Source organism: Haliotis cracherodii, unplaced genomic scaffold (assembly GCF_022045235.1).
Source record: "Haliotis cracherodii isolate W230 unplaced genomic scaffold, xgHalCrac1.p SCAF_9, whole genome shotgun sequence".
NCBI lineage: Eukaryota > Metazoa > Mollusca > Gastropoda > Lepetellida > Haliotidae > Haliotis > Haliotis cracherodii.
In genome coordinates, this window is record NW_027266343.1 from 29,045,057 (window position 1) to 29,067,030 (window position 21,974).

At 40.2% G+C, this 21,974-nt stretch overlaps 2 protein-coding genes across 2 annotated transcripts; one reads left to right on the top strand and one right to left on the bottom strand.

Moving 5' to 3' along the window:
• Nucleotides 1–251: 251 nt before the first annotated feature.
• On the bottom strand, nt 252–6,640 carry LOC139453003 (ankyrin repeat and SOCS box protein 7-like). Its single transcript, XM_071234633.1, has 5 exons — nt 6,388–6,640; nt 5,066–5,212; nt 4,747–4,974; nt 3,003–3,215; nt 252–1,138 (listed from the first exon to the last, which is right to left on the bottom strand). Exons 1-5 carry the CDS (start codon nt 6,638–6,640, stop codon nt 669–671), a joined length of 1,311 nt encoding a protein of 436 aa, XP_071090734.1. The 3' UTR covers nt 252–668.
• A 1,843-nt stretch (nt 6,641–8,483) lies between these two features.
• LOC139452393 (microtubule-associated protein futsch-like) lies at nt 8,484–21,447 on the top strand. Its single transcript, XM_071233862.1, has 11 exons — nt 8,484–8,537; nt 9,506–9,664; nt 10,977–11,125; nt 11,686–11,774; nt 12,511–12,639; nt 12,810–12,951; nt 13,979–14,036; nt 14,436–14,568; nt 17,123–17,328; nt 17,884–17,993; nt 18,346–21,447. The coding sequence occupies exons 1-11, from the start codon at nt 8,484–8,486 to the stop codon at nt 20,021–20,023; spliced, it is 2,907 nt and encodes a 968-aa protein (XP_071089963.1). The 3' UTR covers nt 20,024–21,447.
• The last annotated feature ends 527 nt before the right edge of the window (nt 21,448–21,974 follow it).

The following is a 21,974-nucleotide window of genomic DNA, read 5'->3' on the forward strand; positions in this document are numbered from 1 at the left end:
CCAGGTATGTATGACAGCTACCAGGTATGTATGACAGCTACCAGTTATACCAGGTATGTATGACAGCTACCAGGTATGTATGACAGCTACCAGGTATGTATGACAGCTACCAGTTATACCAGGTATGTATGACAGCTACCAGGTATGTATGACAGCTACCAGGTATACCAGGTATGTATGACAGCTACCAGGTATGTATGACAGCTACCAGGTATGTATGACAGCTACCAGGTATGTATGACAGCGACCGTTTTCTTGGTATCCAGTCAAATAATCTATAATAATTACAGGTAAAACTCAGATCACCCTCATAGTGATATGATTATTCAATCAGCTGCCAATACCCCACACTATACCAGTGTTTTCAGTTTGGTATTGTCATTTGTAAAACGGTTGGGCTACTCGTATACAATTAGGCCAATCATTGTTAATAAATTTCATGATCTACTGTACCAAGTGCCCTAGGTCATCACATATCTATAACCTAAGGTACAGCCACCAGACTAGAACTTGCAATCGGCTACCCACAATCATAACTGGTCTAAGTTTATATTGGACCGTGCTAAGGCTAAACAAAACTGTTTTTCAGTCACCAAATTGGAAATCATCCTTGAGTTCACTGTCCATCCAACTGTTTCTCCATTCACCTTCCGGCAATTCACACACCTTCATGAGAAGGTCTCGACATCTAGCAAGAGGTACTCTTTCAGCGTTGTCGGTAAAGGCAGTGTTGGAACCTTCCGTAACCTTTGACCCCCAAGTGTCTGTCGTATCACATATCGACAACAGTGTTGAAGTGTTCTCGGATCACGACAAAATGAACGGTACCATTCATATTTGGACATTCCTGACGGGGATGCGTTTTCGTTCCTATTATATCCCTGTTGAGATGGGTTGCTGGCACACATTGTGGGGCACAGAAGTTCAAGACTTGGCAGTTTCAGGGAACAGTTCACTATTGACTCCAGAATTGCTCGTTCTTCCTTCTGGTTTCGAAGTTCTTGCTGCAGGAGGTTGTCGCCAGCTTTATTCTTGATGTTGAAGTCTGCACCATAGGCGATGAGGAACGCTGCTGCATCTGGTCGGCGCTCCTGATTGGAGTGGTCGTTGAAACACACATAATGGAGGGGACTGCTTCCTGCAAACACCATATCATAAGTCAGCACATTTCTGAAGTACAGACCAATGTTTTTTCACATAAATCCATAAAAAGTATTCTTTTATTGAAATTATTGAGGTTTTTCTTGTTATAATTGTTATGCAGATATTGTTTAACTTTCATGGAGGATGCTTATACTGGCACCATTGTGATGGTTGACATCCCAGTCATGTTCCAGAAGAGAGGACAGAAACGACAAACTATGCTTGACTTTTTTTTTTTAATTATTGAGTCCTTTTTCTTTCGTTTTTAATATTTGTAATGTATACATTGTTTAACTTTATTTTAAGAGGGTGTTGTAGCATGTTCAGGAAACGAACCTAAAGAGGTAATTTCAACCCTGCCAACATTTTGTATATTTTTCACTTCTCCACCCATCTCGTGGAAATGACATGCCAACAAGAAAATCCATAAACAAGATATTAAACTGGTATGTCATTGTTTCAGGTATTAGTCTGCATTGTTCCAGGTATAGGTCTGTCATTGTTTCAGGTATTAGTCTGCATTGTTCAAGGTATAAGACTGCATTGTTCCAGGTATATGTCTGCATTGTTCAAGGTATAAGACTGCATTGTTCCAGGTATAGGTCTGTCACTGTTCCAGGTATTAGTCTGTCATTGTTCCAGGTATTAGTCTGCATTGTTCCAGGTATTAGTCTGTCATTATTTCAGGTATTAGTCTGCATTGTTCCAGGTATTAGTCTGTCATTGTTTAGGGTATTAGTCTGCATTGTTCCAGGTATTAGTCTGTCATTGTTTCAGGTATAGGTCGGTCATTGTTCCAGGTATTAGTCTGCATTGTTCAAGGTATAAGACTGCATTGTTCCAGGAATAGGTCTGTCATTGTTCCAGGTATTAGTCTGCATTGTTCCAGGTATTAGTCTGTCGTTGTTCCTGGTATAAGTCTGCATTGTTCCAGGTATAAGTCTGCATTGTTCCAGGTATTAGTCTGCATTGTTCCAGGTATAAGTATGTCGTTGTTCCAGGTATAAGTATGCATTGTTCCAGGTATTAGTCTGTCGATGTTCCAGGTATAAGTCTGCATTGTTCCAGGTATAAGTCTGCATTGTTCCAGGTATAAGTCTGCATTGTTCCAGGTATTAGTCTGCATTGTTCCAGGTATAAGTCTGTCGTTGTTCCAGGTATAAGTCTGCATTGTTCCAGGTATAAGTCTGCATTGTTCCAGGTATTAGTCTGCATTGTTCCAGGTATTAGTCTGTCGTTGTTCCAGGTATAAGTCTGCATTGTTCCAGGTATAAGTCTGCATTGTTCCAGGTATTAGTCTGTCAGTGTTCCAGGTATTAGTCTGTCATTGTTCCAGGTATAAGTCTGTCGTTGTTCCAGGTATAAGTCTGCATTGTTCCAGGTATAAGTCTGCATTGTTCCAGGTGTATCAAGGCAGCCTACAGATAATTGAGTCAGGGACATCAGATTCCAATGACACACAACAAACCAAGTCTGACACCCAATCCAAGAAAGTAGCATCGTATGACCAGCAGTGACGTGCTGAGGGCCTTTTCAAACCCAGTTCTCACCTGGTCTGAAACAATGGAGCGCTAACGACCTATTCAAACTTCTTTCCCACAAAGTCTGAAACAATGGACTGCTGAGGACCTATTCTAACCCAGTTCTCACATGGTCTGAAACAGTGGGTTGGTAAGGACTTATTCTTACCCGGCCCTTATTGTTGTCAGTTACAAGTAGACAGTGGAGTTCTTGCCCTACCCTTAACAAAGACCTCGATCTTACCAAATCATTGTAGATGCTGAAAGTCTCTATAAAAGCATAATGCAAAAGATTTCCCCATATACACGCCTACAATGGATAAGCTGCTGTGTACTGACCCTGCTTGTCTGTGAGGTTCACATCTGTGTTATATCCCTTAGTTGTCAGGTCGCGGAGAATTCTTTTGGAGTATTTTTCCCCTGAGACAACTGCAAGATGGAGGGCACTCATCCCTGCATCGTTGCGATGGTTGACATCTGAGCCATGTTCCAGGAGAGAGGATACACACGAAGACAAGCCATGGCGAACACACTCATGGAGGGGCGTTTCATCTGAGATGCAAAGAAACATTCACAGCTGATAATAGTATGAACAAGCTTGAAATATCCCTTGCCAATGTTCCATCAAGTGCATGACTCCATCCCCTGAGTACAAAAGCCAACAAGGATGTGTTGTAAAGAGTCAACACCACTAAACTAAAACCTGGTTGGGGACCAGTTCAAAAGTCTAACATCTGATGAAAAACTTAATTCCTTAAGTTTTGAGACATAACCCCTGAACATATTGAATTTGCAAGATTAGTCCATTATTTTTGGTCCAACTTCAAACTTTTGAACTGGTCCCTTAATATGCTGCAAGATAACAGGGAACAGTGGTTATCATCGGATACAGTGGACTTCCAGTTGTTTTGATTGAATTATAAAACAATATACAAGACAAAGTTGATTGATATTATGAGTGGGTGAGTGGGGAAAAACAAATAAAGTCATGCCCTGGAAATGAAGCCTTCATTCATCGGAATTTGTCATGGAAACTTGAATAAACATAAAATATATAAAATTCCTAAATAACAAAAGGTAAATAGGTAAATTTACAATTTAATTTTGTTCAAAGTTCTTAGTTTCATAACTTTATAGTGTAGGTGAGTCGGGTTTAACGCCGTTTTGATCTATATTCCAGTTATACCAAGGCGTGTCAGCTCAATGTGGAAGGAAAGCCCAAAGTGATACAGGTCTCTGATGTTGACCACTTTGCTGCAACCCAGACCACAGGTTTGGTGCTGACAAACCTAGAAGCATAATTGAGGTAAACCTGGATTCGAACCCACAATGATTGGTTTCTGGCATGTCCAAGGGATGTAACTCTGCACAGCGAATTGCAGCTCCTTGGACAACTGGGCCACCCGTGCCCCCAATAGATTTAGAGGCAAATTAACATGCATCAACTTAATAACTAAGCATGAAGACTCTTCCTCTTTTTCATGTTTGTTAGTCATTTAATATCATTGAAATACATGACAACTCTATCAATCAATAACATATTAACATGTGTGAATTTTTATTGACATTAGTTGCAGACTTGGGGCTGAACTTCAGCCTGTGAGTATGTCTTGAGAAATCCCTACGAACTGTGGTATTGTAGCAACAGCATTCATCTCTCATCCCAAAAGGTACTGCTAGCTTTTGGTTGACCTGTGGCTTCAGACTAAGTCACGAATGACACACCCTATGTTTCATAACTGGTGTTTCAGTGTGGATTGGATCCAAAGTCTAGATAAATCACTGCCGTGCTTAATTAACAGCACAGTTTTCCTAGCCTTCAAATGACACATAGTAAAAAACAAAGTTTCAAAATCATAAATAACATTGCACAAATACTTTACTTGACATTTTCACTTGTCCCTCACATGACCCATTTGGAAACCTTGGTCTAGACCCTGTTACCATGGTTACTCCTGGGGCTTCAAAATACAGACAATTACTGTGAGGATAATATACAATATAGGGACATTATTACGGAAACATGATTTGATAATCTGAAAATTACAGTTGAGATAACTAAAGTTTCACTGTTTGGTCTTACTTGTGTCTTTGACTGGTATTGATAGGATGTCCATGCGTATTGCATTGTTGAGATGTTGATGCACACACTCTGTGAAGCCGTGCTGAGCAGCGATGTACAAACTGGTGCGGCCGTACTCGTCCACTGCATTGTAGTCTGCACCGTACCAGATGAGTTCTACTGTACACTTGACATGGTTATTGGTGGCGGCGAGGTGGAGGGCTGTCGTTCCGCCAGGATGAGGTGTGGCTGGAACACAGAGCGAACATGGTGAAATAATAATTCAATGTGGATCAGCATGATCAGTGATGTATAACCTTTCTCTTTATGTCTGACTCACCAGTATAGGATCCGTATTTTGAGTATTTCGTGCTGACGTTGCAATCTGCACCACCCTCAAGTAAATGTTGGAGACATTCCAGGTGCCCTTTTTCAGCAGCCATGTGCACTGCCGTCACATCAAAGCGATCTTTGGCATTGACATCCGCTGTAATAATAGTGTTTGGTTGAAGAAAAACAATATCTGGTGATGTCAGATAAAAGAAAAAACAATATTAATAATGCAGTAGTATTCTTACTCATTATAAAAATAGTTACGGTAATTTCACATTAAGTGAATGTTGTTTATGCCAGACAGCAACATTAGTTATATCATAAGCAGTGATAGGGTTCTGTAATTAATCAAATCTGTACAGTTCAGTAATTAATCAAATCTGGACCACATAATCAATGGTTTGATCATGTTGACAGTATGCAATGGTATGAGTAACGAGTACTAACGACCAAAAACACCTATGTTGGTTTACAACAAACTCATCAGAATTGCACATCATTACAATGTCAGTTTTTTTCGGTACAGTAGTTACCCGAATAACTGTGCTTTGTCATGCATGACAAGGTAGAATGAGCTGAAAAATTTTATGTTCTCCTGGTCAACGCACTGTCAAACCTTCCTATTTCTTTTTCATCATGTTCATAGTACATCAAGATTTTTTTAGAATTTTACAAATACAAAATATATACCAAAAACACTGATAAAAACATGTTGAGTACTAGGACCAGTTCAATTGCCCAAGAACACATCATCAGAATCTAAAATGTTATGGGTGAATATAACCATCACATGCATTAGTAACATCCTCATCCCCTTCCAACTAAATGAGTATATTAATGATCTGAAGCATATCAAATAATATTGAATATTGTCAAGTTCATCAAGCTCTTGCCATATAATTCTTGTCCATAAGTCCAATCACTTAATTTACCTCCTGTCACATTAGTAAACATAGCAAAATGCAATGGTCAAAGCCTGGCAGTAGCAAACCACTAAGGGTATTATCATAATGAATATAGTCCCAAACTGATCCCTGGTGTCACAGTGGCCATTATAAGTATGCTAAGTAATTGAGTCTGGCCTAAAGAAGGTTCTTATCTTCCAATGCTGTCACTAGCGCTACTGGCTCTGCATTGAGTTTGTGCAAAGAGCCTTTGAGGACGAAAACCTTGTTAAGTGTAGATAACCAGTGGTTGACCAAATTAAAACAGGAAACTTTACTTGTTACAAATCAGATCCTGTTCAGAAGTTTGCCTATTTCAACACCACATATCCCCGGCATTATAGCTCGAAGCATTTTTTTTTTAACATCTCAGCATAAACCTTACCACAGTGATCAATTAAAGTTGCAACAACTTTCGGGAAGTTCAACTTTACAGCTAACTGAAGAGGGGTTAGATAATTCTTGGATGCATAGAACAAGCTCCTGTTGTATTCCGTGGCATCCGGCGATGCACCCTCACTCAGTAGATCCGTGACGGATGATTCATCACCGGCTTTAACTGAATCGATCAGCTTTTTGTCCTGTTCGATCTCTTTTTCCAAGGCTTCCGCACTCTTTTTCCATCTGAAATTCGCCATGTTGACTGCAGGTGCTTATTAAAAAATGCGGAATGGATGTTTGGATGTTGCGGACACGGATTACAAAATAGAAATTCAAGATGAAAAATTAGAATTTCGAAAAGCTTTCAACACAGAAACGAAACTGAAGTGAAGGCGCGGGGTGTTTTTTAGATTTAAAGGGAAAGCATGCTCCCGTAATACACTATCATAGAAGTAATGAATAATTTATATCTTAAATGTCAACTTGAAGTAGACTGCAAAGCTATCCTTAACGGATCCAAGACGTGAATTGACTCCCTTCCAGCAAAATAATCGTCTCAAAGCTTATCGATAATAATGCATTCATATGAATCATAATATTAGGATTTCTGTTTCTGAACATCTAACTTATCGCGAATGAAACGGATGCAGAAAACAGCTATTGTTATATTGTAATGACTGAACATTATTAACTGACATATAAACTAATTGCCAACTACAATAAATGTAAAATGAAAACTGTTTTTAAGGCCTATTTGTTTGTTGTTTAACGCCGCACGCAGCAATGTTCCATCTGTATAACGGTGGTCTGTAAATAATCAAGTCTGGACCAGACAATCCAGTGATTGATGTCATGAGCATCGATCCACACAATTGGGATCCGATGACATGGATCAACCAGGTCAGCGAGCCTGACCACCTGATCCCGTTAGTCGCCTCGTACAAGCATGGCTTGATGTACTGTAGTTACAATTGTTGAATACGATGTTCCTTGTCATCACAAGATGCTGCTGTCCCAGTTTCATTGTCTATGTTTCTTCACTGTTTGGATAGGTCTTTAGCTGCATACTATTCAATCTCATTAAAATAACATCTTGTACTCGCTGGTGAAGATCCGAGACCACCTCCAGTGGTTACATATTGTTTGTTTGTTTGTTTAAACCCCCTATAAACTCTAGCGCTTTGGGCTCTCGGTTCACATTAACGATATTCAATGTGCCTGGTTCCTAACGTACTTCTAACCTATGTGCAAAAACAGAATAATGCCTCATGCGTAAATATATCTCATGAATATTCATTATAAGTCATATATGTCCCGCTGAAAGCAGATATAACTGGACTTACATATTTTCGAAAGTAATCATCAGTGTCTGATAGAAACATGTCGCAAAAAAGGTACAAAGTATAACTGAAAGTGGTAAAGGTTGGTTCCTCCTCCATGATAGATCCTTGCGAAGTGACACCCCGTTAATCCAGACATTGTGTGAGTGGATACTGCAATGGAAAGAGCGTCTGCTGGAGAGCGGGATGTCGGTATGTCGATTTAGCGGAATGTTTTATGTTAATAAAAATACTATAATAGGTTTTCTATGTCTAAATTAAAATAAACATTTGTTTAGAGGTATCTGAAGGTTCTAGAACCAAGATCTGATTTTAATGAGATTGAAAATAGCAATTGTAACCAAAAATACATGATGTTTTTGCATTGATCACAGAAGAGCATGTGTGTTTACATTGTGTTTGATATCTTATCTATCTTGGTTACTCAATAGTCAAATGATTTTTCAACCGCGAAAAAGATAGGGAAATCCGCAAAGTAATAATTAAAACCATTGACGCGTCAAGTGTTTACTGGCAAAATATAAGATTAAAAATCAAACCATTATCCGACTTATTTTGACGTGTCTTTTTATATTTTCCCAACAGGGACCACTCATTCCGTCAATCCTCAATTGTCAACATTAACGAAGATTTATTTTATTCAAACTCCTTTATATATAATATGGTTTTATAACCCCATATACAATCAATATTGTTCATTTTCATTATACATTTATGGGTATAAAATCACACGAAGTTTTAATGACGTATGATTAACGCCATGCTCCCGCTGCGTTTCATCAAAATGGCGGGCAAAAGAAAATACTATGACTTGGTAAACGTCAAACGAAGTTATTTACATATGAAACTGAAATGTCTTGCAAAAGTTGTATATACGTTTGTGAATATGTATTATAGAGTCATGTGTTGTGCCATTTTATGTTGCCAATTTCATTTCCACTCTCAGAAATGGTGATAAAAACCTTGAGGCGTGTCGCGGCCTTGTTTACTTACTTTTTCTATGTTCAGCTCACACTCATTTCATACCTATTCCAAAACATCTTCCAAGTAGGAGAGCGAAACTATCCGCGAATCATCACCAACAAGGCGAAAAACCTAGCTGGTAGTTTGTTTGGATAGTAGTGATTATTGCCAGCCTATAATTGTAAACTTCATTGAAAGTAATCACCGAATGTGCCCTGCAAGGACACATATTTGGAAGGTATATAAATGCAACTTGGATATATCTAAAATAAATCCAAATTAAAATCACATTCATCCTTTTGAAATGTGTAATGGTAAGGAAAATAACATTGCTGTCCATTTTCAGTAGTTTTCTCTTCCCAGAATATCTACTGGAATTTCAACAAGCTCTAGTCAGTCCAAAATACAGTTAAAATATACGAAAACCACTTTCTGCAATTTTGGGCTGGTAGTATTTTTCCAAACAATTAGCCACTAATATTCTTAATAAACTTTTATCCAAACAACTATCCATGAATACTTGCCATTCGACACAAGTAGCTTGAACTGATTCACAGTTTTCCTGATAAGGAATGAGCTGAATCTGTTTGCATTTACCTTTAATGTTTGTTTGTAGTCTACAGTTTACCAGGCTATTAGCAAATGCCACACATTGGTTGCATTTTACACATCAGTTTCTGTAATTAGTTCAATATTTCTTATGATCATTTCAAGGTTGCGTGAAACCAAACTCCCTCTTTTACTCTACTAGTCTAGGTCACCCCAGATAAATGTGACTAAGTTTTATTGTGATTATCTGTCAACTTTACCTTGTTACAGAGATATCTCTTTATGAGAGGTTTGATACAACGTGAGAGGTGGCAGAGAACAAGACAGTACTTGAAGTCCGCTGCTGAATGTACATCAAGAGCTATTGTCTCACTGGAACTTGCAGACAAGCCCATCAAGTCTGTGTCTCAAGCCAAGGCCTTAGAAGGGGTATGATAACCTGAATCTTGGGGTGTAATGATACATTTTTTGGCAATACAATACATATGTTAACTATGATGTTATAGCTATGATACATGATAACATGAAATAGATGAGAAGTAGTGCTTCATCAAAAGGATTGACACATCAGTATTTGAAGTTAGTATAAGATCAAAGAGTTTTCTGTACAAACTCGTATTTGCTTATACCAAAAAAAATGACAGTTAAAGATTTACAAGGTCATTTGATTAATATAGAATAGCTGAAAACCTCGAGGACCCCCAGGGCTCGAAAAATCCACTCATATTGACGAGTGACCTTATGTACAGGGCAAGAAAGAAGTGAACAAACGCTTGCCTACAGGGCAAGTATATATTTCTATTGTATCAATTCATCTCTAATTGTTTTCAATAAAATACATGTATGCAGGATAATTACGAACCTAACATACACTTCCATATCTCATACGTTCTTAGTAATAATAAGGAAATACATGTCACTTATATCATAAATAGACGACATACTTGCAACTGTCTGTTGAAGAAATAAATGGAAAGTACATTTGCGTAGCAGGTCCTGAAACAGGTTTTTAAATGGAGGTAATTATGTTCAATTATTATTTGTATCATTAGAATGCCTTCACAATTCACATATCATTTCAAGACTGCCTCTGTGGTCTAGTGGATAGAGTGTCTGCCTAGAGAGTGGAAGGTTATGGGTTCGATCCCCGACCGCATTATACCTAAAGACGTTAAAAGATGGTACTTGTTGTTACCCTGTCTCGCCCTCGGCATTAATGGGCTTAAACAAGGACTGGTCAGATTGGAGTCAGTATGCTGTGTCTGAGTGTGGTATTCATTTTAAGCTGCAGCATGGTATCTCAATGGGCTAGCACTGTAAAATTGGCATTAGTACGGACAAGTGCAAAAAACAAACGCATGCATAAAGTCATGCACTCACTCACTCACTCACTCACTCACTCACTCACTCACTCACTCACTCACACACACACACACACACACACACACACACACACACACACACACATACATACATTTACATTGTCACGATCGTGATGATTGCAGGAATGTGACAGATGATATATGAAAATGAATTAAATTGATTAAAAAATAAAATGTTATTGTTAACATGTTTACAAATATACCCTGTAGGTGTTGTTATTAATATATTTTATTATTCTACTCTTGGTAATTTCAGAGCAAAAAATGTCATTAGTACTCCCTGCTGGTCATAAGAAGTGACAAAGACAGGGATAGTTGGCCACAAAAGATGCCTATAATGAATAGTTGATTGATTTCAGATCGGAGGCGAGACGCTGCAACGTCTGAAGGAGATACAGGAGAAGAAGGAGAAGTCAGTGGACCGTCCTTGTGATGGGAAGTTTGTCAGTGCCGCTGGCGCCATCCTTGTAGCCCTGCTGGAGCTCACCGAGCAGGTGGAGAGATCAGGGTGAGTGAAACAGTAGAGTAATATTCTACATTGATATATTAAAATTCTGAAGGTTTCTTAGAGGTATCAAGTCTAGTGCATCGATACTAGAGGTATCAAGTGTTTAACGAGAGGTGTCAAGTCAAACCATACAACTTTATGGATAACAACTCCTGGGTTATTGCATATAGCGACATTTGGATGTAGATTCTTACACCGTTATCAAGCTGGAGTGATATTACCCGATCACTCTAGCTTGATAACGGTGTAAAAATCTACATCAAAACATCGCTATATGCAATAAACCAGAAGTTGTTATCCATAAAGTTGTACTTTTTGTTATTTACTCACCAAATTCTAGAATGTCAATCAAACACCAGAAACCTATGATCGTGGGTTAGAATCCCAGTTCGTCCCACTTATGTTTTTAGGGTTATCAGCACTATACCTGTGTTCGTGAGTTTCACAAAAGTGGTAAATGTCTGGGACCTGCATTACTTCAGACTTTCCTCCCACATATATAGTGATATATAGTGCAAGCTGTTCAAACCCAACTCACAAAACTGTTAGTGTGTTTCCAGGAGCGATGACGTGGCGCTGATCCCTGAAGATGTTCTCAAGTGTGAGGCCAAGTCTCTCTGTGAGGAGATCTTCCTTGGAGAGGACACAGGTTGGACTTTCTCAGGAATAGCCCTGGTCATTTATAACAGTTTTCTGATTTGTTTACGATGAATGCAGTGACTGTTATTGTTGATTTCCAGCTCATGAACGAGAGAAATTCAGTGCAAATTTAGTAATAATAGTGAAGATTGAGTCATCACTTCGGCGAAAGGGTCCAGGGTATTTGTAATGCTAGAATGGTGATATCATCATCAAGCATTATGCAAATTGTGCAATGAGGATATCAGTGCAAATATTTTCAGTAATACTCACAGATGATATAATTTCTGCTTCATGCTGATTGGCTACATCACGCCAATTGTCCTGTTGTTTTGATTGGTTGTGAATCAGTCCACAGCAGCTTGACACATTTCAAAGCATTGTCGCATATTATTCAGATATCGTTATCCATTGTTCACGATGTCAGATTCGGTTTTATGTAACTAGGTTCTAAGAAGAGATTGACTGAGTTGATCCACTTGTGATCAGGAAAACCATCTTTTTCTTAGAAAAAGATAAGAATGGATTGATTGTCTCTCATGAAATAATGTTGCCAAGGCTTGGGACTTACCAAATTATTTCACTCAGGACAGATAATTCATAATTCTTCATAGGGTATTCTCCTCCAAGTTTATTAGTGAAGCCCGTTTCTGATGCCCCCTGCAATGGTATAGCTGGAATATTGCTAGAAGAGGTCTAAAACCATACTCACTCACTCACTCTTAGTACACGTTAATGTGTTTCAGGATTTTGTCAAGCTTGGTGGCGTACTGAGGTGCTGGTAAGAAGAGGTTTGATCAAACGAAGACAGCACCACAAGAAATCTGTGTATCAGCTGATGGAGCTCGGACGAGACTCTGCTCACAGGCTACGCAGTAGGTTAAATAAGCAAGACTGATGAAAGAAAAGCAAAGCAAACAAAATTGAAGGGTTAAATTTATTTGAAGTGACAATATCAGTGACAGGTTTTGCAGGTTAACACTAAGTTATTAGCATATCCATGACAGGATTAATTTTACTGTAGTTTTCTATGATATGTTTCCAGGAGATAGGGATGCAGTATTCCCCAAATCCAAGTCGATGAAGTCCCTGCTTTCAGTCACACCTCAACAGAAGCCAGAGGCAACCAAGCTACCATCACAGTCACAGGAAAGCTTCCTCTACACTAATGACAATGGTTCTGATGGGTACGATCTATTCTTCTCTTTCTTCTCCAAGGGGATTCAGGGACAGAAAAGTTTACTCCATATTTTGGTCGACAAGATGTCCTGTAATTCTAACTGTTGCTAATCACATAACACAGGACACTCTCCAGTTAGAGAAATAGCAACCTGTCTGCACACCGCTTGACTTCCATTACCTGTCACTAACCAGCTGATAATCAGGGTTGTAGACTTTGTATACTTATCGAGATGTCACCATGATATAGACCTCTGTGTACTTATACAAGCTATGTCACTCAACAATGAGCTTGACAGTAGCCATTTTGTCCTTTAGCATGTCCTTTTCACGTGATCACTGAATGTAGGAGAAATCCTGTCCTGTTACTAGCTGACTCCGTGAATTGGGTGGCAGTGGTGACTTTGAATTTGGATAGTTCTAGGCTGGGTATTCAGTGGGATGTGTTATTGTATTCTGAGGACTTAGATAATCTCAAGGTCTCTATGTTTCGTGTGCCTGGTCCATTAAACATTCAGATTTCTTTTCAGGGATAGAATTGCACCGGTATTTATTCTCAAACATGCCATGGGGCACTCATAAAGATGTGTTAGGCCCTTTGGAATTTTTCTTTGTCCAAAAGAAGAATACTTGGTACCAATGTGATAATGACATTATTTGAGTTGTATGAGTTTCATTATAAAAACCTTACCTCTCCCGCAATCACAAATGAGCCAGGATTTGGAATTGTGGAGTGGTCAACATTTAGAAACGCCACTGTGGGATGTTTTCGTATCAGCACCCATTCCTGAATTGGCTTTTTTCAAATGACCTATATCCTACAAGGCACCAGGACCTATTCTAACAGCACCATCGTGAAGTAGTCTGTCTCATAGGCACTCCAATACAACTGGAATCCTGTTAGTGTATTTGTATAGCTATGCAGCATGTTTAAGAGTATAGGCTGTTTTTCATATTGGACATTTCCCTAAGATAACCACACACGATTTGCTGTTAAATAGGGATGTGTATAAGAGGTTATTGTTTCTACTTCAGAATTGTCATGGAGATTGACACACAAGAAATGGGTGGTGACAGAATTGGTCTGGGCGAGGTAGGTGATAAGCCCAAGTTGTAATGTTGTCGAAGTACCTGTATGATCATTAACATGATTAAGGATGCTCTAAGATGGGTACTTTTGACATCTTTATTATGTAATCGAACTGTTCAAATGAAAAGAAAGGAGTTAGAGTGCATTTTATTATGCTATAGTCACTTGTTTATAACAACTTACCAAATTAACGTATAGAGGCATATAGAGTTGTGTCCCTTGTGTGTCAGGATCTGCTGGTAGGTGGTATTGAATATCAGATTTGGCCAAATTATGATTATTTGTTTGTAAGCACCATATCCATGTGTACTGTAAATCATGAAATTATTGCAACAAATGTGAGTGTCTGTCTGTTATTGAACAGCTGTCCCCTCCATGCATGTCTTGTATTCTCATCAACAGCACTGTAAGCGCTTGGAGCAAGCGGGGATGCGGTATCGAAGTCGTCGACTGCCATGTGGCGACTACCGATGGCTGTGGAGATGTGATGGTGGGGAGATGACGGTACCGCTGCTGATTGAGAGGAAACGAGCTGGTAGGATGCCACTTCAGACGCCAGCCATGATATCTGTAACTGTCAAAATACACATTGCTTGGCTCTGTAGGTCACTAGTGCATACATTCACATGGGATGTGAGTTCCACAGTGGTACACAGTTGGTGTTTAATGATATCGGCCATGTTTTAAATCAGCAATATCAAATGCTAAAGAGAAGCATTTTAATGTTACTTAGATTTTGAATGGTTCTGATATCACCATGAGTGTGTGTCACATGTACCCTGAGTGTGTCACATGTACCCTGAGTGTGTGTCACATGGACCCTGAGTGTGTGTCACATGTACCCTGAGTGTGTGTCACATGTACCCTGAGTGTGTCACATGTACCCTGAGTGTGTGTCACATGTACCCTGAGTGTGTCACATGTACCCTGAGTGTGTGTCACATGTACCCTGAGTGTGTGTCACATGGACCCTGAGTGTGTGTCACATGTACCCTGAGTGTGTGTCACATGTACCCTGAGTGTGTCACATGTACCGTGAGCGTGTGTCACATGTACCCTGAGTGTGTGTCACATGTACCCTGAGCGTGTGTCACATGTACCCTGAATGTGTGTCACATGGACCCTGCGTGTGTGTCACATGTACCCTGAATGTGTGTCACATGTACCCTGAGTGTGTGTCACATGTACCCTGAATGTGTGTCACATGTACCCTGAGCATGTGTCACATGTACCCTGAATGTGTGTCACATGGACCCTGAGTGTGTGTCACATGTACCCTGAATGTGTGTCACATGTACCCTGAGTGTGTGTCACATGTACCCTGAATGTGTGTCACATGTACCCTGAGCATGTGTCACATATACCCTGGAAGTGTGTCACATGTACCATGAGTGTGTCACATGTACCCTGAGTGTGTGTCACATGTACCCTGAGTGTGTCACATGTACCCTGAGTGTGTGTCACATGTGATCTGAATGTGTGTCACATGTACCCTGAGTGTGTCACATGTACCCTGAGTGTGTCACATGTACCCTGAGTGTGTGTCACATGTACCCTGAGTGTGTGTCACATGTACCCTGAGTGTGTCACATGTACCGTGAGCGTGTGTCACATGTACCCTGAGTGTGTGTCACATGTACCCTGAGCGTGTGTCACATGTACCCTGAATGTGTGTCACATGTACCCTGAGTGTGTGTCACATGTACCCTGAGTGTGTGTCACATGTACCCTGAATGTGTGTCACATGTACCCTGAGTGTGTGTCACATGGACCCTGAGTGTGTGTCACATGTACCCTGGAAGTGTGTCACATGTACCCTGAGTGTGTCACATGTACCCTGAGTGTGTGTCACATGTACCGTGAGCGTGTGTCACATGTACCCTGAGTGTGTGTCACATGTACCCTGAGCGTGTGTCACATGTACCCTGAGTGTGTGTCACATGTACCCTGAGTGTGTGTCACATGTACCCTGAATGTGTGTCACATGTACCCTGAGCATGTGTCAGATGTACCCTGGAAGTGTGTCACATGTACCATGAGTGTGTCACATGTACCCTGAGTGTGTGTCACATGTACCCTGAGTGTGTCACATGTACCCTGAGTGTGTGTCACATGTGATCTGAATGTGTGTCACATGTACCCTGAGTGTGTCACATGTGATCTGAATGTGTGTCACATGTACCCTGAGTGTGTCACATGTACCCTGAATGTGTGTCACATGGACCCTGAGTGTGTGTCACATGTACCCTGAATGTGTGTCACATGTACCCTGAATGTGTGTCACATGTACCCTGAGTGATAATTTTTGTGTGTATATCATGTGATCTGATTGTGTCATCATGTGACCTGATTGTGTCACCATGTTACCTGATTGTATGTCACAATGTGACCAAATTAATTGTATGTCACCATGTGACCTGATTGTGTGTCATCATGTGACCTGATTGTATGTCACCATGTGACCAAATTAATTGTATGTCACCATGTGACCTGATTGTGTGTCATCATGTGACCTGATTGTATGTCACCATGTGACCTGATTGTGTCACCATGTGATCTGATTAATTTGTATGTCATCAGGTGACCTGATTGTGTGTCACATCACCTTTCACTGATTGACATTGAACTGTTTACAAGTTTAAATTTACCCTATTAACGCTTACTTTTGACCTTAAATTATAATTCTGGTCAATATTAACATAATCTTGTCCTGGAGTGTGTATGTGTTATTTGAAGACTTACTCATTTGTGAACGGTTCATATTCACAACCATGCACCGTCAATATTTAACAGTCTTGTTTACAGTATTTTCCCCATCACCTGCAACTACATACATCCACTTGGCAGTGTAGGGGTAACAGGTAGTCAGCAAATAATGTGAGGCTGTGAATTAATCGTGAAAGTCAAATGAACTCTACTCCCCGCATGAAGTTTGTGCACACCTAACCATTGCCTGACAGTAAAACGTGTTGTACACAATATCAAGCAAGAAATGTTGCCGTAAACCTCATGCTCATTGATCTGTGCACTTGCTGGATCCAGACTGTCACTTATATACATGTAATAAACTTATTATATCCTTCTCCCAGATGATATTGCCAACAGCCTGAAGGATGGCCGCTTCTGGCGTCAGGTGACCAAAATGGTGGACTGGAAGGAGGAGTTCAGACAGAAGGGCATTGTAGCTCGCCTGGTGTATGTCCTAGAGGGGGATCCTGGCGACTACGTCGTCAAGTGCAGTGACGGGTGTCGGGGGGTCGGTAGGTGTGGCAATCCCACACTGGCTCAAGTACAGGTATGTCTGCTGCTGCAATACACAGAGGGGGGGGGGGCACAGTACGCCCAGTCATCTTAGGCGCTGCAACTTGCTGTGCACAGTTGCCTCCCTTAGGCATGCCAGAAACCTATAATCGTGGATTCCAATTCGCCCTGATTATGATTTTAGGTGTTTCAGCACCAGACTCTTGTTCTTTGGTTTCACTAAAGTGGAAAGAACATGCCTATTTAAACACACACAAAACTATTTCTTTCACCGATTTACAGCATGAAACAGCGTACAGTGAAATTTATTGTGTGCTATGACATACTGTTTCTAATATTCTCATCAACATCATTTACTGATATAGTGATATTTGTAAGTTAGGACTCTGTTCCACGAAATTAAGGTTAAGGTATGGAAGTCACAACAGTTCTAGCACTGGGATGGCTACGTGGAACAATACACATATCTGCAGTAACAGTTCCAGGTTCCAACTTGGTAAATAATGCAAGCATTGATCATGTTCATGTACATCCTGACCTCACCCACCCTGTCACTAATCTTGTCTACTCACTCACTCACTCACTCCAGCTGGCCGTGAAGGACCTCGAGGAGCACCCAGAGCTGGAGGTCCGACACACAAGCTGTGTGGAGGCCACGGTACAGTACCTCGCTGTCATCTCACAGGAAGTACAGAAGAGGTCAGTTTATGTGGCCTTGGTCTTGTTTACTAACAATGGCTGTCTCAGCTCCAGTACTTTATTATGGACCTATTATATTAGCAGACAGGCTTCTTGGACCAATGTTTGGCAATATACAGACCTCACTACTGCAATATTTTGGTATACAGAATTCAAGGCAATACAGGCCCTAGTGCCTAATGCTGTAGAACATTTCACAGTAATTCCCTTCCAGTTTCAGTTGAAAGTTTGGTATGTATCATCTAGATTTTAGGAATGCTTATCTCAGAAAAAGTTAATTACTCCAAATGCAGACCAAGATATGTAGCCATGTGAACATTGGGTTGTTCGTAATGTTGTGTTTGTATTTCAGAGCCAGCAAGGGTGACTTTGATGTGCTGATAGTGAACAGATTCAGGGAACGCAACGCTGCATCAACCAAACACAACTCAGCTGAAGTTGAAGTCACTGAGATCAAACAAGACAATCAAACAGTCAAATGTAAATCTCAATCAGAATGCACTGACTCAGAAGTATTGGAAATAAAAGATGATTCACAGGAAGTGTATGCAACAGACAGTACACCAAGTGAAGTTCCTTGGTGTAGTCAAGATAGTGAAGAGTTGCCTCCCCTTGACCATAACCCCATGGCTGTCAAATCTTCCGATTCCAATCCAAAGAACAGTGTATGTGAAAGGATTCCTGCTGACTCAAAGGCTGTTATTGTCCCTGTGGTGAATGATAAAGAAAACGACAAGAAAATAAACTATAGCGTTGATTCGGCAGAAGAAGAAGTGGATGCTCAGTTTGATATTGATTCAGAACTAGCTATATTCTCCTCCTTTTCTGAACATGCAAAGATTAAAAGTATGTTTTCTGACACAGAACCTCAGACAGATTGTAATGGATCTAAGAAATTTCTTTCCTCGCCATTAAAAAAATTAAAGTTTAATTGTAGCGCTGATTATATTGAGATTCCGCCGCAAATAAGCCTTGTATCTCCATGTCATGGAAAAGTGTACCTCATGAAGAGAAATAGAAAATCTAACCAGGTCAGTAAGAAAGTGCATCAGAGATTGTCTGAATGTTCCTCAGACAAGAATGAGTTTAATGCCGGTTCAAGAGACTGTGTTGAACTCTCGCCTAGGAGAGAGGACGTATACTCCAGTTCAGAGCCTAGTTGTTCTGGCGTGGAATCAAATCCTCATTTTGGTGTCCGAGATGAATCTGAAAGCAGAAAAGAAGTTTATGTTGATGCAAAATCAACAGTAAAGATGCCTTTTAACAGTCAAGTCGATAACCCTGAGAAACAGGAGCCTTCTACAGAAGTACCTTGCGAACCCAGCTCTCCAGGCACTTCAAACAGTGCAGACAAAGTGGAATACTCAGGTGAAAGTATTTTGGAAAGAGACATTCCTAAACAACAGTCCGACTCGGAGGACAGTCTTCCTGAGATAGACATTGGTGAGATCAAGGAAGTCCCGGAACTCCCAGAACTGATGCCTCATCCAGTTCCTGCAACATCAGCTGCAGCTGCTGATACATCAAGACCTGATTCTGAACAGCATGGCGCCCAGGAACCAGAGACAGCAGTTCACTCTTCCTCTAAAGTTTCCAACAAACAACGCGGAAAATCTACTCGTGGTCGCAGAAAACGGTTAATGGATGAGGAGGAGGATATTGTTCAGTCTACGTCTAGAGCTTCGAATAAACGGGAGAGGAAATCTACTCACAGAAAACAGATAATGGATGATGATGATGATCGTGATGATCCAATTGTCATTGATTTGGATGCTGAGTATGATCCTGGAGTTCCTGGACGAGGTCGGAGAAAGGGGAGATCAGGTGGGCGGGGCAGTTCGCGTAGGTGGGGCAAAACAGAAAATGCAGTGGATGAAACCCTGGTGTCTAAGGTAGCTGATATCTTGCCTCAATATGGTGAACAACAAATCAAGGCAGCTCTCATCAAATGTCAGATGAACATGGAACAAACAGTGATGGATCTGCTGGACGCTGTGCCTGATAATGGGGATGTGGTAGATCTCACATGATGGGGGCGAGGATCTGCTGGCAACCTCACTTGATCTCTCTGTGTATGAATGACTCAGGGGGGATATTGGGAGATATCAGTTGTCTTTTTGGTTGTGTCATCAGTGCATAAATGTCATCACACAAGCTTGTCATCTGTTTCCACAGGCAGCTGAAACGTTATTAAATCATGCATATCTGTGGTGAGAAGTTGTAATGACATATATAATGAACACGATATAAAATGGGGGTGATCAGTCTCATTCTCCTGTGATGGTGATTAAGAAACAATGCTTTTCAATAGCACGAAAAGGAAAGATTTGCCTCCTTGAAATGTCTGTAGCCTTTATCATGCTTATAATGCAATATCCAGAGCTTTACTCTCGGTACACTCTGCGTGCAGTATAGTGTATTTTCCTCGCAAACTGTTTTCGAGCCCCTAAGAAATATTTCTCATTACGTGCCTAATAACAATCGCAATACACTAAAATTAAGTTTTATCTTTGAGAACATTTATTTCTGTTTACAACTGCATACTCAAATGACCACATCTTGTCAATATAATCGTGATAAAGCCTTGCCAAGCTAGATGAGTCAGTCAGGTACCATCTTGTTACCGTCACCTGTTTTCGAGCTCCTCCATTACAGTCAAGTTAAAAACAGATGCACAACATGATCAGTCACATGACATTACACATTACAGCCGATCCATCATCAGTGCATACAATTGTTCTGATGCAAAATTATCATCAGATCAAGTTTCATTGAAATGTGCATTGTAAAAGAGTAAGTTTTGAGGTATGTTTTCATTTCTTATTGAATATCTTACCTCTTGTAGCTTAATTCATAACAGAACTTCAGCGACAAGTGGCGAACACTTTGATGTGTTCAGTGAGCTTTGAAGCGACTACCTTGATTACGTCATTGAGCACATGTTTACGTATTGTTTAGGGGCTCAAAAACGTGACGTGGGGATATACATAATACCGAAATCTGTGCTAGAACTATGCTGTGATGTGATGGGAATGTGACAGATCTAGTCAATGACCAACACTTATGAAACTTTGTATGGTATGCAGAATAGCATATATATTTGTTTTAATGTGTATATGTGGAGAAGGTCGGTATGTGACGAGCTTGAGAATGTCAGCACACGTGATGTGATGTAAACATTGATTGTGGTATTGATGGTGTGATGTGTTCATGCTTGTGGCTGACGGGAGCTCTGCAGCACCCGGTGTCGTAACGCCAGGATGATCCTATGGCTTGGTTAAAGTAGAGCTACCAGTTTCTTATGGTAATATATTTCTGGTGCTGAAGATTCAATATCTGATCAAATCATGACATTTGTTACTATTTTAAGAATGTTTGTTGTTTGTTTGTTTAAATGTTTAATCATGTTGAATGTCTTGAATGTATTTTTATCATTTTTCTGTTTTATTGAACTGTATCCATGCTTAAATTTGCGAAAAATGGTTCAGAATTGTTCTCATTGTTCAGCAAGCTTAAATAAGATAGTTTAATCTGATACATTTTCTCTCTAGTCACGTGAATGTTTAAATTAGCGTAGAGGCTTCTAAATCTTTCTTATGAGTGACAAAGTATTCAGACCAGCACATGTGATTTATTGCCCTCGAGGGGGTCCTGGATGGACCAGTCATCAAAAACACTGCAGTTTGTTGTGCAGAGTCGCATCCTTTGGGTATGCTTGAACCCTTTGATTGTTGTTCGGAATCCCAGTTTGCTTCGATTATGTTTTCAGGTTCGTCAGCACCATACCCTCGGTAAATGTCTGAGACTTGCATCACTTGAGGTTTTCTATATGCCATGAAAACAAACTAAAATGGCCACATCTGAATGCAAACAATGATAATTGATGTGGATATTTATACACCTGAAGGGAATACCATAAAGGAATATTGTGTTCTGTGTGGCTTTTTCTTTTTGTACAGAGAAATGAAGCCAAATCGTTTC

Bases quoted from the DNA above. Each gene is read 5' to 3' on its own strand.
- LOC139452393 (XM_071233862.1), top strand. From the start codon at position 8,484: ATGCTCCCGCTGCGTTTCATCAAAATGGCGGGCAAAAGAAAATACTAT. The intron at 11,126-11,685 runs GTGAGTGAAACA...GTGTGTTTCCAG, and splicing joins GAGCAGGTGGAGAGATCAGG to GAGCGATGACGTGGCGCTGA. The intron at 17,329-17,883 runs GTATGTCTGCTG...CACTCACTCCAG, and splicing joins CCACACTGGCTCAAGTACAG to CTGGCCGTGAAGGACCTCGA.
- LOC139453003 (XM_071234633.1), bottom strand. From the start codon at position 6,640: ATGGCGAATTTCAGATGGAAAAAGAGTGCGGAAGCCTTGGAAAAAGAG. The intron at 3,216-4,746 runs GTAAGACCAAAC...TTTGCATCTCAG, and splicing joins AATACCAGTCAAAGACACAA to ATGAAACGCCCCTCCATGAG. The intron at 1,139-3,002 runs GTCAGTACACAG...TGGTGTTTGCAG, and splicing joins GAACCTCACAGACAAGCAGG to GAAGCAGTCCCCTCCATTAT.